Consider the following 18,137-nt stretch of genomic DNA (forward strand, 5'->3'; position numbering starts at 1 on the left):
ATTAACAGCTCTTGCAGACTCTTCTTGCTGTTGCTTAACACTCCTAGGAGAGGGGCTCCCCTGCCTTCACTAGGGGGACAAAAACATTACATCTGCCAATTTAACTTAGGCTGCCAGTGTATCAGGAGGTACCAGAGTGTTGTTTACTCTTCGTGAAAGAATCATCAGAAGCTGAGATTCTAAAGCAGTGGTGTTCTGCAAGGAACATTCCAAATTTGTACTTTTCTTGGTCTAGGTTTGCCATGCTGGCCGTTCCTTTTCCTTCGGCTGGTTGGACTGCCATATATCAAGTCCTACTGCTACAGCAGGATCATTTTAATTTGTCAAATGAGCCACGTGCTTAGCAATCATGGCTGAAGCTTGAATCCAAATCAGGTTATGCTATGTGAGTCCCAGAAACAGTTTTGACTAAATTTAGGCCTCCCAAACTTGCTGACAGTGGGATTACAGGAAGTTTCCAAGTTACTGAAGAGCAGGCAGATTTTATGTGTAAATTGATCTTCCCTGTGATATGAAGCTTCAGGAAACAACACCTAGAAGTTCTCACAGTCAAAACTTGTTCTTCGATGAAATATATGTGGTAATCCAACATCTTTCAGGAACAGTGCAATGCGTACTTTTCTTTTTAGCTGTAAGCCTCAGAGTCTACAATTTGCTTGTGACTTTCTTCTTTAAATACTGCTGCCAGATTTTCAGTAGTATTATTTAGCCTTGTGGCATCAAAATTGATGGATTAAGACAGCTACACCACTGAAAACACTGTGCCATAAATACTGGGAAGGGTTGGAGTGCCTCCAGTTTTGGGGAAACATTTAACTGGGGAGAAGCCCTTTAAGATGTGTGGTTGACCTGTGGCAACCTCTGCTGGTATCTGCCTCTTCATTGAGTTTTCATAGAGTTATTTTGGTTGGGATGGGAGGGTTTTCATTTTGTGAGTGCTTTGCCACTGCGTTTACCTGGCTGTTTACTTATTTAAGTATCAATTATAAATAACTGTCAACTTATTGGAGTTCTTTTTTGATAGATTTTTACATTTTTTTGAAAGCTTTCCTTGACAGAGATTTGGTCAGAAATCAATCTAGTTTAACTAGACTGCCTGTGTCTTTTATGTTGACATGTAAATGTATGCATGAACTTTAAAAACATATATAATTCCTATAGGAAATGCGTACTTAATTCTTCAAATGAATGCAAAAAATTTAACATAATTTTTAAAACCAAGCATACAGCTAATTACACCGTTAATGTGCATTTACTCTGCTTTTTGGTTTGCAGTTGCAGGAACTAACATTCTTGCTGCTTCTCTGCCCCCAACCTCCCAACCCTATTCCCTGCTGAGCCCAGTTTTCTAAACCATCAAATGAAGAAACAAAAAGAAGACTGTTTAAGTCACACTACTTTACATGAAAGCCTATTCAGGGTCTAGGCTCAGTGTTTTATCTTGAGTACTATTGTTTAACTGAAAACACATTTGTACACTTTCAGATGTAATGGTGTTTACTAAAGTGCAGAGATTTAGGGTACATTTTGTTTTAAGTGTAGCTAAAGTACAGATTTGCAGACTTAGTCATTGATTCTCTGCAATGTTGTCTGTAATGCCATGTCATTTCATTTGTGTGATTTTACACGGTTTTTGTAGAATCACGTTAACCTTTCTCTAGATGCTTCACTGTAGTTCCTGTAAGAGTTGAAAAGCAACTTTAAAAATATTTGTTACTCACTTTGAGAAAGAAACCAAGAAGCTCTCTGATTAAACAGCATCTTGTTTCATGACCATTTTTAGCCTGGCGTTAATTATTTTGAGTGGAAGTTACCTAGTCTTGAATATACATGCAAGCTCCTCCGTCAGTTACTGGAGTTCGTAATGTAAGAATCTTACTGTGAAAATCGTATATTTTGCAGGGCTCTAGCTGACATGAACAATGATGGGAGGATGGATCAGTTGGAGTTTTCAATAGCTATGAAACTTATCAAATTAAAACTACAAGGTTATCAGCTCCCATCTTCACTGCCTCCTGTCATGAAGCAGCCACCTATTGCTCTGCCTGGTGCACCAGGATTTGGTAAGCTCTTTGTTTTCTTCCTCGTTAGCTTGTATTGTAGCATGATAAGTTGAATTTGATTGTCATATTGCAGTTTCTAAAAGAAACTTTTAGGACAAAATACTTCTCAAAGTATGTGGACTCAAAAACAAACACTGCCATGTGAGTGCACATGTTGCCAATAAAATCTCAATGAGCTTTTAGCACCTGACCATACTGAATAACATAAGTTGAGGTCTTGTTTGCTTCAGATTTTATACTGCTCCCAATATGTTCCAAATAGAAGTGTTTACAGGGAAAAAAGATGCATCAGGTAGCAAGACTAATGCATTCCAAAGTGATGGAGATTTTATTTAAGCTGTTGTCATTAAGGGATCTCCAGCTTTGGCAAGATTAGCTGTGTTTTTCTTGACTTTTTACAAGTCCTGGTAGTAATGCACCCCTCTGCTTTTATCTTATGAACAGCGCTGCCCTGGTATTAGCTAGAACAGCTGCTAATTTAATTCTCGTGGTTATGTTACTACCAAGGTTGCCATGATTTCAGGGAAAAGAGTAAGGAAAATGGGATGGTGAGAGGAAAATAACTAAATTAACGTATTTGACACCTTGATGTTCTGCTGATGTTCTATAGCGAGAGGTTCTTTACCTTTCTGTCTTAGTTGTTGCTCTGACTCAAATTGACTGATGTCTAAGAATCACTGCTGTCCATAAGAAAAGGGGATAGTGCAGCCATATTGTTCAATCATTTGTTGCTTCCACAAGTTTTACAAGCAGTTTTATCTCTGTCTGTCAGAAATTAGTGAAATTGAACAGAGCAAGTACTGTTTTAAGTGAGAAAAGACATAATACAGTCAAAGCCCCAGGGAAACCAGCAAAATCTTCGATTTTCTTTTTTTCTCATTCATTGTACACTTGATCTCAGCTATTTGCAGCACCCTCATTCTTCCTGTTGGCATGACTGGACCTCCTTAACCTCCCTCTTATCCATGCAACTGTGCTTACACCTAAAATACCTCATTACTGTGCTTTACCCTATTAGCTTTGCACTGTTTCATCCTGACAATAGGCTGCAAGCAGTTGTCCTGAAGCTCGTTCTTTTCAGCTGTGGCTAAATGTAGGCTTTGGATTCATTACTCACTGGAAGTTGACAGTGCTGCTCTTCATTGAGTTCAAGGCAAACAATTCTTTTCTTCAGCAAATGCTAATAGACTTTTTTGGGCAGTGTTGCATCCAGTGTGATTGTATATGCATACATTATAAAGCGGTATGTTGTTCCCTCTGCATTGTTTTACGTTCCCCTGCCATGCTAATGGTGCAGCGGACTAAAAGAGTTCTTTCAAGGACCGTGTGGAAATTTCCATTTCAATTTGCTCTTGAATTCTGGCTTTACTGCTGGGTTGCAGCCTGCAGTTAGACTGTTGTATCATATTAGGAGTCTCTCAGTTAGAAAAAAATATCTCCTTTTCTTGCCCATAGGTATTGGGGGCATTGCCAGCATGCCATCTCTTACAACCGTTGCCCCAGTGCCAATGGCTTCTATTCCAGTAGTAGGAATGTCTCCACCATTAGTATCTTCTGTTCCTGCAGCAGCAGTACCTCCCCTGGCTAACGGAGCTCCTGCTGTTATACAACCTCTGCCTGCTTTTGCTCATCCTGGTATGCTACACACTGAGACTCTGTTTACTCTTTTACTTTTAACAAGTTATTTTACCATTTTCTTTGGATCCAGAGAACAGCAGACATGGAATTAGCCATTCTAGCTTACTTTAAAGAGTGACTTTGCGTGAGGACTGCACTTTGGTTTAGCCCGACATAACTGGTTAGCAAACTCGTATAAAAGTTCAAAGAAGCGTGGCCATACCATACTGTAACAGTCAGTCACGTTGAGCAAAATATTCGCCCTGTTACAACAGCAGTGTGATAAATCTGGCTTGCCAGTAAACTGTTCCCTAGAAATTGGTCCTCTCCTTATAACTACTGAAATACTGCCATTTGTTGGCATTACTTTAAAATACAGGACTACCTACAGTTTCCAACAATCACTGTATAATTTGGTTTCAACAGGGTTTGCATAAAGCTGCAAAAGTAAAAAGACATGAGATAAATGCCTGTGTGTTTTCACCTATCTTGTTAAACACTGTTAACTTAATGCCTTTGAAAGGGATGCCATCAGAGGAACCATAATGCTTGTATTTGATGTTAGTAGCTAACTGAACATCACTAAAATGTTACAGTAAAAAGTGCTAATACTGATAAAAACATCTATTCTCTTACTTACAGCCACGTTGCCAAAGAGTTCTTCCTTTAGTAGATCTGGTCCGGGATCACAGCTGAATGCAAAACTGCAAAAGGCGCAGTCGTTTGATGTGGCTAGGTAAGTTCGTATGGAATGAGTGTATGTGTGGATCTGGTTCCTCCGAATTAGAAAAGCTACTTCTCTTTTGCAAAGCTGTTTTCTAAAATAATATTTACTTGCAGAGATCAAAAATACTGCTTTTGGATTTCATAGGATGCTGTGGTTTTACAAGGAATGCTCCATCAATAGTGAATCTTTGAAATATAATAATTAACTATTACAGTGTGTGTTAACACTCTTCAAACTCTTGAAAGCTTGATTTTTAGACAAGTATTTGCTTCTGTAAACACGTTTGCATTGTGTAATACTGCGCGGACACTCCTGTTAGTCTGAAAACAAAACAAGTAATACTCTTTAAAATTAACAATTTTAAGAACTTCCGTAGAGGGGGTAAGATGCTGATTACCCAACTCTTTATAAATCAGACTTTCTCACAGGTCTATACTGCAGATTTTTTGCAAGAAGAAAATGGCTTGGGACATTATTTATCTATTTTTATTTTTCTTCTGCAGGTTTTTCTTGTGCTCCAGTATTAGATAAGAGACACTACTGTTTATTGACAAATAGGACTAAGAATCTTTCAGAAAAACCAAGTTATTTTTCTCTTTGAAAAGTCCTGTCAGGAACATAATAGTGATGCTCTTGATATGATTTCCAGAGGTGCAAGAAGTTATTTGCTTTTTCTATGACAATACTTAGCATTTATAACTAATGAAGTTCAAGAAGCTTCAGCTGAAATGGCTTCTAGGTACTCCGTGAGAGGGCTGTCACAGTTTTGGAGGTAACTCTGTCTGAATCAGAGGCATGAACCTCAGATGAGATGACTTCTTTCTTGAGCTGAAATTGCGTGGTTCTCTGAATCCAGTTGGGCTAGACTGGGAGCTTCCTTGGCTCTCTTGCTGCTGCCTCTGGAACTCTGGAATGTGTGCCAGCGAAGGGCGTGTTCTTTCACAGCCATCTGCTGATGCCGAGTGATGAACTGGTGTGGGTCTTCAAGTTTTATTCTGGAGAAAACAGATAGCCGAGTAATTGATTTGCAGAGTTTGGCAAAGGGAAGAGGAAGAGCTAAGTCCGTGAAATCAAAATGTAAAGTTTAAGTATTTATTGTTTTTTTCTAGCTGAGAGTTATTTTGAATTTTGAGAAGGATAAAATTCAAAATTCCTTTTGCAGTGCTTTTCTCTCTCTGTCTGCCATGTAACCAGTAGCAAACTCTTGGAGTGCGTGGTGTTTGACATATAGGAGCCAACTGTTTTATTCTCAAGCATTTTTTCTTCCAAAACTGCCGTTTGAGTATCCATGAAGGAGAGTTTCATTACTTAGTGTGTAGTAACCTTATGTCACAGATCAGGGTAAATATGTGTTTGTAAGGCAAAATATATTTGTACCTATTATGTGAGATGAAAGTAGACTTAGTGTGTGGAAACTCTAAATGTGGCAAAACTGGTGAGGGAGGAAATCACATGGATAAAACTAAATAGCTTGGTTTTTTTAAAAATAATGATTCTTTTATTTAAGGTGCATCTTGATTTTGCTTTACTCTCTGGAAAGAATATTATTAAAGCACAATAGATTGGAAATAGAGAATAGAAATAGAGATATTAGCTGCTTTGGGTCTTGTCATGTGAAAATGGGATGAAGTCAATTAGTAAAGTATTCATATACTCCTCCTCAGCTCATCTTTGAAAAATCTTATCATGCTGTCTGCTCAGTGGACCAGGGAAAAAGGATTTGGTGGCTTTGGTTCATTTTTTAAGCTGCAGTTTAGTATGGTATTACATATGCTTTAGTCTGGCTGGTTTTTGTTTTTCTTTTTCCTCTCCAGTCTTAACAAAGAAGGATAAAGTTTGAATGTACCTAAAGACGGAAGTGTGCTCACTGTTTTTCAGCATGAAGACATGTCAGCCTTCAGGCATGGGAAATTATAGTTACAAATAGCAGCACTCAACTTCTATGTGAATGAATTAGAACTGGGAATATTACATTTGTCAGCTGAGTTCCATTATGAGGAACTTTGATTGCTTTCAAGTGTAACTTTTTCATGCTTTTTTCTATGCTTTCAGCATAGTTTAGACTTGTATTTCTTAATCAGTTTATGAATTATTTGACTAAGACAACCAGTTAAATACAGGGTAGAATGAAATATTGCTTCTGCTGACTGGTAGGGCATTTGCTCTTGTATGTTTGGGTATAAACTTTTAGCTTCTCTGAACTGCTTAGGTTACTTCATTCTCTCTGCTAGTAAAGAAATAAGGAAAGCTCTTAAGCCTGTCATCCAACTTTGCCAACAAACATCTTCTAAGACTGAATTACGATAAATGTTTTGAAACGAGGAGTCAAACGTGTTTTGATTTCAGGAATTAGAAGGGAATATTTGTGGAAAGAGCCACTTCAGGCATAAAACTTGATGTCTGTGTAGCACTTCATCCTGTTATACCTGTTAGATTCATGCTATTAAACTTAAAACTATATTTTCCTCCCCCATCCTTTTTTTTTAATTCTAGTGTGCCTCCTGTGGCAGAGTGGGCTGTACCTCAGTCATCAAGACTGAAGTACAGACAGCTGTTCAATAGCCATGATAAAACAATGAGTGGACACTTAACAGGTATTGCAGCAGTTTTTGTTGTCTCCTTCTTTGAACTGTAAAAGGAAATTAAGATAACATTTAGAATGCTATTCAGATAGTAAGAAACTCTCACCTCTTTCTGTTGCGACTATCAATATTTTTCTGATCGCATCTCCCAAACTACCGAACTGATCTTATTTGGAAGCAAATATTCATCATAGCTGGGGTCGGTTTATTACCTTCATTCCTTTGTTTTCTGGAAAATAAGTTGGCACTGGGAGGTTACTCTTGGAAAGTGTACAATGGATTATGTGGAAACTTGGACAGCAATTTATAGTGTTCAGTTTACCCACCGATGAGGGTGCCTGTTGTTTCAGAAGAAAACTAGAATGGTACACTGGCCTAGTTTTACTAGTTCTGGGAGCATCTTGTTGTGTTTCGTAGCTTCTCTTTTAAATCTGAGAGACTGTGGTAGAGAATGGAAGGTTTATGTATTTTTTAGTATTTTCCTTTGTGGGAGACCCTAGTTCATACTGATAACATCTACGCAGTGATACCTGTTCAGAACTAAGATATGCTTGTGGAGTAGCTACATGGTAATGCAAGAAAAGGAGAAAGTTGCTTATTTGTTTGTTAATCCTTGTTTCACCTTTATAGGTCCGCAAGCAAGAACTATTCTTATGCAGTCAAGTTTACCCCAGACTCAGCTGGCCACAATATGGTAAAAATAAATCTATCAAATCCCATCAAACTGGAAACTGTACTTAAACCTCTATACTGTGGGATGTTTTTTCCCTTTTCAGTCTCTCTCTGCTGATAAATTGCTGTATGTTGCTCTTTTTAATGTATAACATTATAAAACAAAACCTGCACTGCCATGCTTATATCAGTATTGCTTCACAAAAGTGTAAAAAGCGCATCTTTTACACCATGCACGTAGAGGTTTTATAAGTTAGGTTTCAGTTATGGGGTTTGTGGGCAAACCAGATATTCAGCCTCCTATGTTGTCCACGTTCCCAGCCATATGTGATGCAGCACCAGTGAAACTTGCACATTTGCCCAGATGGTACAGAAGGAAGCTTAATCCAGAACCACACTTTCTTTGGGGCTTGTCTGCTTTTTGGTTGAGTTTCTAAGGGTTTATTTCCAAGGAGTTGAAGTTACTTGCATTTAAAATAATGGATTTTAAAAGGATTTGCCTCAGCTTCTCTCTTTCCTTTCAACTTCTTGTTTGCTGAAGTTGATTATGGTCCTGTTGTTACATGGAAAGTTATTTCTAATTAACTTCTATGCTTTAAAAGCCTTTGCCTGAAAAACCATTGTCAGCTCACTAACCCATGTGATTCTGCGTGAGGATGCCAACCATGTTACTCTAATGAGATGGTTCAGTTGCACTTGCTTTCTTTGCTAGGCACTGATGTTTTGGTTGTATCTTAAAAAGCACTATCTTTCTCTGTTTCCTAACAAAGCTACTGTAACAAAAAAAAAAAAAAAATCAACCCAGTCATCCGGCAGATGATTAACCAAAAAATACTCTGCTCATTGACAGCACTTAAGTAGGTTGTGTGGGCAGGGGAATGACATCAGCGTACTCCAGGAGCTCTAAACATAAACCTTTTTTAATCTTTGACATTCAGAACTGCCAAGAACTGCCAAGTCTATTGAGATAAGGAGTCGATTTCAGTGCTTTTGGTGTCCTAAGTATTGCTCCCTGTCCTGATACTTAGTGGCAGTGGAACCACTTTTGCTGTTCTCTGGAGCAAGATTTGTCACTCTCATGTTGGGATTGGATTCACTGACTCACAGATGCTCAGAAGTGAAGCACTGATATGCAGCTTGTCAGCTATTCTGTAGCAGCTCTTCTGGTATTTCCGTAACAAAGATGTGGAGCCAGGCTGTTAGGATAGCTGTTCAATTATCTCTCTGCAAGCTAGATTTTTATTCTACTGGCTTGTTCTTGTGCTCCAGCCTGTAGAGTTCAGTAACATAAGCGTGGTTCAAATGAGGATATAATTGTCTTCCAAATTTAAATCCCATAAACAAAGTTCTCTACCTTGAGACATCAAAAGAGTGTACAAATTGCTTACCTTTGATTTTCAAAGTACCATGGGAGATTCAGAGTGCAGCATGCTAGAGAAACAGGGGTGATGTTTAGGCTGTTAAATTTTGACTGATATCACTTTAACATGAGTAACAGCATTTTCTGCATCTGTTGGAGCACTGGTTTTAGGCCATCCAGAGATGTCATTCCCTAATTTTTAATATGTGCATAATGCTAAGAAGTTTTTGTGCTCGTCAGGACCAGAATGTTAACGGCTTTGATTTTAATGCAAATGTGTGTTCTGGAATGTGAGATAGGAGCCTCCAGTGAAGAAGGAGACCAAACCAAAAAGTTCTGCCAAACACCCGAAGTGATTCTTTTCGAAATGATACTGTGTAGTGGATGTTCACAAGGTGTCCCAAGAAAACTACAATGGTTAACGTTTCTCAGTTAGCACATGGCACAGGCAACACTCACAGAGCAAGTTAAGTAGAGGCAATGGCTCTAAGGGCAGCTTCAAGGCAGACTTGCATAAGAAATGTGGGAAATAGTGAAGCATTTGTGTATTCCTTTTTATTTCTTTTGAAGAAACGAAGTAGTGTGGAACAGATAGTGGAAAATTGAATTAATTTGCAGCTGAATACATTAAAACTATGCTTTTTAACAGTGATTTTTAATATTTAAGAATTTACTTACTTTTTACCTTCCCTTTAAAAAGGAATCTTTCTGATATCGATCAAGATGGAAAACTTACAGCCGAGGAGTTTATTCTGGCTATGCACTTAATTGATGTAGCTATGTCTGGTCAGCCGCTGCCACCTGTACTGCTTCCAGAGTATATTCCACCTTCATTTAGGTAACTGGTTATAATTCTGGAATCTTGCTTCTAAGGTGTTTTTCTTTAATTTGAGAAAGCTGCCCTGTGAACATAAAGTATAAGAGACTGAAATGTAACCCCTCTACTTTTAGTACTGCGTCTATGGCACGAAGTGCTCTCTTGTTGAGGAATGCTTTTCTAGCTTTTTAGTTTTGCTGGAGGTACTAAGAGCAGCAAGAATTCTTTGTAAGAACAGTTTTGGTCGTTGTTTTATGCTAGCATAATTTCCAAAACTTAGTCAGCCTGACCATATAAATTTAAAGTGTTAGAGCTCAAGCTTATATTCTGTAGAGCAAATGGGATGTATTGGAATTCAAACCGTGCCTTGAATTTACACTGTAGCAAATTTAGATGTCTTTTGATACAGTTATCCCTGTGAATAGTACTGTTGACTCACTACTTCACTTTTTTTTGTGGAGAAATGGGTGGGAAAGACAGCAACAGCAATGGAAAGAAATCTTTGTATACAATCTTAGCTTCATGTTCTTTAAGTATCTTCCTGACAATTACAATATTTTGTTTATTCTGTGTGAAGTCTTGGTTTTAGCTTGACTATAGTGAGATCTTCCTCTGTCTTTGCAACTTTTGCTATCGTTTCAGTCAGCATTTCCCCAACTTCAGATTGGTCACAAGTAAGAGATCTTGGGGACAGGGCTGAACAAGTTGCATGCTGCTGTGAGCTTTGAACTAGGTTTCTCAGGTCAACAGTGTGTGCTTTTGGGACTCTGGAAGATACTGTTGTCTTACCGGCAGCAGCTGAGTAAAATCTTCTGGGTGACACTGAGGGAACATTGAATTAGGATATTTTCATTAAATTATAAATAAAATTGGCAGGCATAAGTTCTTTTAAGCAGCTTGGAATTATTGTTTTATTGACAGACGAGTACGCTCTGGTAGTGGCATATCTGCTGTAAGTTCAGGATCTGTAGACCAAAGGTTACCAGAAGAACCAGCATTAGAAGAAGAACAGCAGCAACTGGAAAAAAAATTACCAGGTGAGCAAGCAAAACCAGAGACATATTGTGTGCTGTTATCAGAGAGGTGTCGTCATCAGGTTATGTGCTGTGGAGTTATGAAGGGTTATTAAAAAATGTGTTCTTTCCAGATCAAGTTTGAGGCATGTCAGAGGCATAACCGAGACCTCGCTTGGTCCAGCTCATTCCTGACTGTTGCATGGTCCTGCGTGCGAGGGACAATGGAGATGTGAACAGTGTTCAGGCTGCTTATCTTACGCACTCTCGGCAAACACAGGACTGCAAGGAAAACTTGTTGCTACCTCTGTCTTATGACTCAGATGGAGTGTAGTTTGGCTTATGTACTCTTTAAAAGACCACAGTATACCTAAAAAGGCCTGTTTCATTACAGTGTGTGTAACTGTGTTCTTATATACAAGCTTCACCATTTCTGCTTTTGGGCAAATTAAAAAAAACTTATAAAAAGGAAGAAAGGTGTGGAATGAGAAAAGTGTAGAAAGCCTCCTAGATGTTAAATGGCTAAATGATAGGAAACATCTTAACACTTCTGGTCATCCCCTCACTCTTCTTTGTACTTTCTTTACTTTTGCTCTATTTTATTCCAAGACTACCAGAATGTCACACAGTTGAAGATACAGCAACATGACAGATTTATACAGTGCCGTAATAGTATTTTTCTGGTTTGTTCTAAATTATTTTTAAATTGTTTAATTGATTCCTAGCTCTATGTTGCCTCTTTGATCACAGCTTAGATCTGAGTTGATGTTTTAGAAGACTTTCCGTGGTAGTGCTAACATCCTTCCACAAATCTATTAACCATTTTAGGGCTCGTGACTGTGTGTGTTTAGTTAGGATTACTTATGTTCCCCATGTACACTACTCTGCATTCATTAATATTTGAATTTCCTCTGCTTCTTCATTGCCAGATCACTCGATTTTGTGAGATTCTTCACAGTCAGGTTTTTACTTTTAATAACGTGACTATCTGGCATCAGCCGCAGAAGCTGTCTTGTTACTTTTCAATCTTTTCCAGATCATTGTTGCACACTGAACGGCACAATTGCTAGTAGAGATCTTTGAAGGAGTCTACTGAGAATCTTTCTGTCGTTGTGAAAGTTGGTAATTTATTTCACCCCTTAATTCTGATCTTTTAACTGTTTGTTAGTTCTCAAGGACCTTCTGACTCATTCCATAGCCGGTTAATTTAGGCGATTTGCATGTGAGCAGTTCAGATACAGCCTTGTCTTTGGTTTGTATTTTATAATTAACTGCTGCTGGCAGTCTGCTGGGTAATTCCTGGCCATAGGAGGATGAAGGGAGAGAGCAGGAGCTGACACTGAGGTCTCACAGTGAAGCATTTGGTAACAGGTGAGTTGTGACTTCCCTGTATTGGCTCTTCAAGGCCTAAGTCTTGTGTGTCAGGAATCAGAGGATTTTGGTATGCAGCTTCTACTGTCGGGAAGGTCAACCACTCCCTCGACTTAGTTTCTTTATTAGACCTTGAATTCATGCAGGTATTCCTCTGTCGACCTGATTGATCTTCTTTTTCAACTTGCTTATTGATACAGTTGGGTCTATTAGACTTGAGAGGCAGCTCTTTCCTACGTTGGTTCTTCCATGGTGTCATGTTTAGTCATGGAGACCAACTCACTCGCTGGCAATTGTGACCTTTGCTACTTTGCGCAGCGTGGGAGTAGACCGACTTGTCTGTAGCTTTCAGGATCGTTATTCTGTCTTTTCGTAAAGACTGGTGTTGCGCTTGTCATCTTCTAGTCTTACAGCGCGGACGGATGGATTGCACAGCACAGCTAGCAGTTCATGAATTTTGTGTTTGAACTATGGATCAGCACTGTCTGGATTTAGCAACCTGTTACTTTTAGTATTTTTGGTTTATTTTCATTTTAAAGCTGTTCCTGCTTGGAGTTAAAGAGGAACTGTAATGTTTTACTTTACTGTATTTGATGTATAGATTTTTTTTTTTGATGTATAGATTTTTTTTTTTACTTTTACTGTATTTGATGTATAGATTTTCTGTTGTAAAGATCCCTTGTAATAGTGAATGTCATCTTGCTTCTTCATTGACGGTGCTAAATCTGGCTGGTAGTTTTTTTCTTCTTTTGAGACATTTGAAAGAGTTTTTATTGTTGGCTTTTGTAGCCTTTTAGAAGCTTTCCCCTAAGTGTAGTAACACAAGCCAATAGCTACTTATTTAATGTTCTAGAAGTTGTTCTGTTCTATTTTCATACTTTGGATACGCTTTGATTTTTTATTTCTGGTCACTACTGTAATTTTGCTGAGTGACCATATTAGTTTGTTGGGCAGCCATCTTTGAATTTGCTGTTTCTTCTTATCGATATGTGTTTTCTGAGCCTGGAACATGATTTCTTAAGTCCATGCTATCTGCAAGTGTTTTGCCTGCCTTCCCCCCCACCCCCGCCTTTTTTGCTTGGTTTCTTAAATCAGTGGGAATTAAAATCACATTCTCTTACCAGCCTGTATCCTAATATTCTTTGAACCCAGTGGCTAATTTTAAACAAACTTGACAGAGATCAAAGTGCTTAAATTTTTTCAAGTTTTATGAAAATTGGTGATTGGCAGTAGGAAAGGGGGCCAAACTTAGAAAAATGCCAGAATTCAACTGATTCAGCAGATGTCAGGATAATGTGTCAAGCAGTGCCTGCACGCTGTAAATCTGCTCTATCTTGGCTTGACTTACTTGCCAAAAATGTATGTTAGGCATGCGGGGAGGGAAATATAGAATATGGGCTATGGGAATGGGACATATAGGGTATGAAAAGAAACAGAAGGTGAAGTGGAAAGAATAATTTGGAGGAACTGTCGGGGAGGGACCTAGGAATGTGAAACAGGGAGGACAAGCCTGGATATGCAGAGTAGTGTCAGGAAACCCGTGCTGGAACTGAGGTCATTCTAGGACAGTCAGTGCTGAGAATGCAAATCTGCAGGAATCCAGGCCTCCTTGAGTTCAGCTGCTGAAGAACTTAAGCAAGCCATTTCTTTCCCTGACAGTAATGAGTCATCTTATGAGAATACCGAGTTTAAATACATTCTGGTCATTTGCATAATAGCTTTCTGATATCATCAGCTGACTTTTTTGCCTTGTAGTAATTGAAGTGTTGGTTCTTCTGCTGCTACTGTTGTTAAATAGTATTATAGAGGAACTCCAGATCCTGTGTCCTCACAGAGGATTAACTGTTGAATGGTTTGTCTATATTACACCCACTTGGGCTTTGGGAGAAACCTAGAAGCCTGAGGAACGGGAACTTAAATTCACACCTTGGTTTCCCAAGGATGTGGGCTTAAGGGAATTTACAATATAAATAAATGTTAATGATAAAACCTAGAATCAACTGTAGAGCTATATTATGAATAGTTGAGAGTTGCATCTAGTACTACTGGAAGGTTGTTTCACTTTGTTCCGGTATATATGGCTTTAGTTTCTTTTAAGTTGGTAGCAGAGTTTAATTCCTCTTTGCCCCATGTTTCCACACATTAAAGTTACATTTGAAGATAAAAAACGGGAAAACTTTGAACGCGGCAATCTAGAACTTGAAAAACGAAGACAAGCTCTCCTGGAACAACAACGCAAAGAACAAGAACGTCTAGCCCAGCTGGAACGGGCAGAGCAGGAAAGGAAAGAACGTGAGCGACAGGAGCAAGAACGTAAAAGACAACTAGAACTAGAGAAACAGTTGGAAAAACAACGAGAATTGGAACGTCAGAGAGAAGAGGAAAGGAGGAAAGAAATAGAAAGAAGAGAGGTAACCAACTGGATAAAAGGTGGTTATGTCACTGGCAGATGTATTTGATTAGAACAAAATGTAATGTGTATATGAAATATTTTGGTGTTATTTTTAGTAAGCAGACAAAGAATGAACTTAAATTTCTCTTGAAGATAAGAGTCAGCTGTCTATTTACTTTTAATGTGAAATGAATAGATGAGACATTTAGATCTAGGACAATGTGCTGCTAACCTCTGACTTCTTTGAAAATAGTAATTATTATTTTCTTAGATATGAGGAGATGCTTGAAGGAACAAAGAAAAACTTATGGGCATCGTGGCGTCCGTGATTTTCCTGTGATCAGTTAATTTGTTAAAGAAAATGCATTCTGGTTGACCTAAAAAGCTGTTATTTTCTCACATTGCCAAATAATGATGCATTCAGTGCAGCAGCATCTGACTGTTCTTTGCAAAGCTGCAGAATGTCTAATGTTGGAGGCTGGAAAGAGATTTGATGCTATCCTGGAGAGTAGTGTTAATGTGAAACAACTTGTTAAATCGGAAAATTAGATCTTGGAAAACAATTATAATGGAGGGATATTCTGTTTAGTCACCTATCTGCTTACAGCGAAGCCTCACTTCACCACTGCTTTCAAGTGAGCATTTAAACAGTTGAGCAATTTCTGTGCTGGAATAGTCCACAGTTTTGCAGTGTGTTTCTATTAATGTTTTAATTGCTCTTTAGAATATGAATATCGGTGATTAAAATAGTTTCTCAAAACAGATCCTTCATGTCTTCTTCATTTTTTCAAATGCTGCAGGCTGCAAAACGGGAACTTGAGAGGCAGCGGCAACTTGAGTGGGAGCGTAATCGTCGGCAAGAGCTCCTAAATCAAAGAAACAAAGAACAAGAGGACATAGTTGTTCTGAAGGCAAAGAAGAAGACCTTAGAATTTGAGCTGGAAGCTCTAGTAAGTGATTTCGCTGCCAGTAAAACACAATAGTGGCTGTAGTTTGCTTATTTTCTGTAATTTCAGCTTTTAAATGTGGATTAAAAGGGCTTTTTACATCCTGACTTGCATGGCAAACCATTCTGGTAAAAAAGAGAGATATTTTTCTTCTTTTTCTAAAGAATGATAAAAAAAATCAATTGGAGGGAAAGCTTCAGGATATCAGATGTCGGCTGTCTACCCAAAGACAAGAAATTGAAAGTACAAATAAATCTAGAGAACTGAGAATTGCAGAAATCACACATTTACAACAGCAGCTGCAGGTGAGAAAACGTTCTGTGTTCTTAGCCTTGCATTTTGACCTCTTCAATTGCATCAGTATCCTAAGCAGACTTGCTGCATGATGTGTTGTGCTTTGTACATAAGGAATCGTTGTAGATAATTGGTTGTTCTTTTAAATGAATGTTCCTGAGACATGTCTAGGAATTGCTTCCTAGACTTGAAGGTGTGTCTGTTGTTGTCACTTCACCCTCATGGAATCCTTTTGTGATTAAGAAATTGTTAAAGAATTTGAGGGGATGAGGAGAAAAAATTGTACAGCATGTATTTTTGTTGGCGGTGATTGCTGTTTGTGTGCTGAAAGAAAGAATTGACTTCAGTGAAGTGGCTTGTTGGTGATGCCTTTTTTTAAATTATAAAATAATGGACTTTGAAAATTGAAGTTCCAATTAAACCAATTAGATCTTGGTCTAACCGTGGAATTTGTCTTTCCTGCTTTATCTAAAATTCTCTGTCAAATTAAAGGTAGAATTGAGGTAGATGTCTGCTTTTAATGAAGGAATATTCTCTGTAATTTATAAAGGTTTGTAGAGTTGTAGCATTTGATTTAGGGGTTGGAACTAGATGATCTTGAAGGTCCCTTCCTGTTACATGATTCTATGAAATTGATTCTTGGCCGGTAATGGGGGATCTCAGTGCTTTTCTAGCACAACAAAGAGGATCTTGCCATTATTTTATAAGGGCTTAGGTGTAAAACCTATATTATAATCTAAGCCTGCTGTTCTATTTCAGCTTTCTAAACATAATTAACATAGTACATTGATTTGAACAAAACCGGAACTTGAAAGTTCAGGTTCTGTGTTTTACGTATTTCTTTTGTATTTTTCTTTTTTTTTCTTGAATCATCTTATGTTTGTGTTGATGTTTGGTGTACACTGTTGCACCTTTCAGAAGACATCATTCTTTTGGCAGCAGCTTACTATCAGAAGTATGATTTAGGGATCATATTTTTTCACAGCATTTGTAGCCACCTGGTGCAAACAATAGCAAACAAGGAGTACTACTAAGGGACGTTGTGACATAAACAACTGCCATAAGTTAAAGCTGAAGCCACTCTTCTCTCTTTAATGAAATGCTCCTGTATTGGCAACTGAAAATGAAGTCAAAGAGCATTGAATCAAATGTAGGAAATTAAGTTACACTTAGCAGTACTGGCTCAAAGAGACAAAAAACTGACTATGCCTGATAAAATGCATGAAAAACACCACACTTACCTGAATAAATGAGAGATGCTGGTCTTATGTGTAAAGGCAACACTGACCTGAATTTCACTCTAACTCCAAGCTTTCTGGAGAAACAGTGTAAGGTAGTGTAACTCACTTCAGAAAAATCAAAGCAGCTACATTGCCATTGATAGATGAATGCTATTTTAACAAATTGAATGGAATTAATATCCTACTTTCGTGTGTTCCTTCTGTTAACTTTGTAATTTTTGTTTAGTTAGCCTCTGTAGTCAGAAAAGATAAAGTATCTTTTTGCTTTTATCATAACAAATTAAGGAGGAAAAAGTTGTGCGTTACAGTAAGCAGTTTAAGTTATGTTATTGTACAGACCAATGTGCTGCAGCTATGATAGGGTCCCATTGTAACAGACATTATTAAAACATGTGAGAAAATATTGTTGTTAAGAACTTGGAATAAGTTTCCACAGCTGAGTATAATAAATGGAAGGTGCAGAGGGAAGAAGAAAAATGTGAGACCAACGCTATCAGGAAACAAGTAATGAGAAAGATTATCTAAAAGTAGATGTGGTTAAGTAGCTTGTTAAAAAGTACTAGATAAACAAGGGGCAGTGTTCTGTGTACACTCATTAACAATGTCTTGAAGTTTGGCTGATTGTACATATACTTTCTCCTTACCTACAGCTTTTATGCATCGGTTTTAACTACATCATCATGAAAGGAAAAGTTAAGGAGGGCAGTGGGATCCTTCCCCTTCCCAGCATTTTAATTTGTGCTACTTATTACCCAGTCACAGTGATTGCAAGGCAAATTGCTTTTTAAAAAAATTATCTTCAGCATTTTGACACCACTCTGAAATTTTATTGAAACACCTGGCAAAGTACAATGAATTTTGCACAGTTGTTTACATCTTACTCTTATTTTGGAATCACTGCTATATTCGTAGTGATTTTTGACCATCTCTGGTCACTGTAATTGGTACTAGATGGTAGGTATCCAGCAGCTTAGTTAATGCCTAGTCGCTTTCCAAATTATTTGATTCTCAATGACTGCAAGAACACTTGTGCAATGAAGG

The 18,137-nt window shown here is 38.1% G+C and overlaps 1 protein-coding gene across 1 annotated transcript in view; it reads left to right on the forward strand.

Moving 5' to 3' along the window:
- The window catches only part of LOC104272439 (intersectin-1-like), a gene marked incomplete at its 3' end in the record, with an annotated part of 29,386 nt that extends 13,520 nt beyond the window's left edge, over positions 1 to 15,866 (forward strand). Inside the window, exons 4-12 of the mRNA XM_009867431.1 lie at positions 1,903 to 2,063; positions 4,323 to 4,416; positions 6,901 to 7,001; positions 7,620 to 7,683; positions 9,722 to 9,859; positions 10,760 to 10,875; positions 14,371 to 14,633; positions 15,415 to 15,564; positions 15,726 to 15,866. Coding sequence (XP_009865733.1) covers positions 1,903 to 2,063; positions 4,323 to 4,416; positions 6,901 to 7,001; positions 7,620 to 7,683; positions 9,722 to 9,859; positions 10,760 to 10,875; positions 14,371 to 14,633; positions 15,415 to 15,564; positions 15,726 to 15,866 — 1,228 coding nt within the window. The remainder of the gene's footprint in view (positions 1 to 1,902; positions 2,064 to 4,322; positions 4,417 to 6,900; positions 7,002 to 7,619; positions 7,684 to 9,721; positions 9,860 to 10,759; positions 10,876 to 14,370; positions 14,634 to 15,414; positions 15,565 to 15,725) is intronic.
- Positions 15,867 to 18,137: the final 2,271 nt, after the last annotated feature.

Source organism: Apaloderma vittatum, unplaced genomic scaffold, assembly GCF_000703405.1.
Source record: "Apaloderma vittatum isolate BGI_N311 unplaced genomic scaffold, ASM70340v1 scaffold8044, whole genome shotgun sequence".
In the NCBI taxonomy this organism is placed as follows: domain Eukaryota; kingdom Metazoa; phylum Chordata; class Aves; order Trogoniformes; family Trogonidae; genus Apaloderma; species Apaloderma vittatum.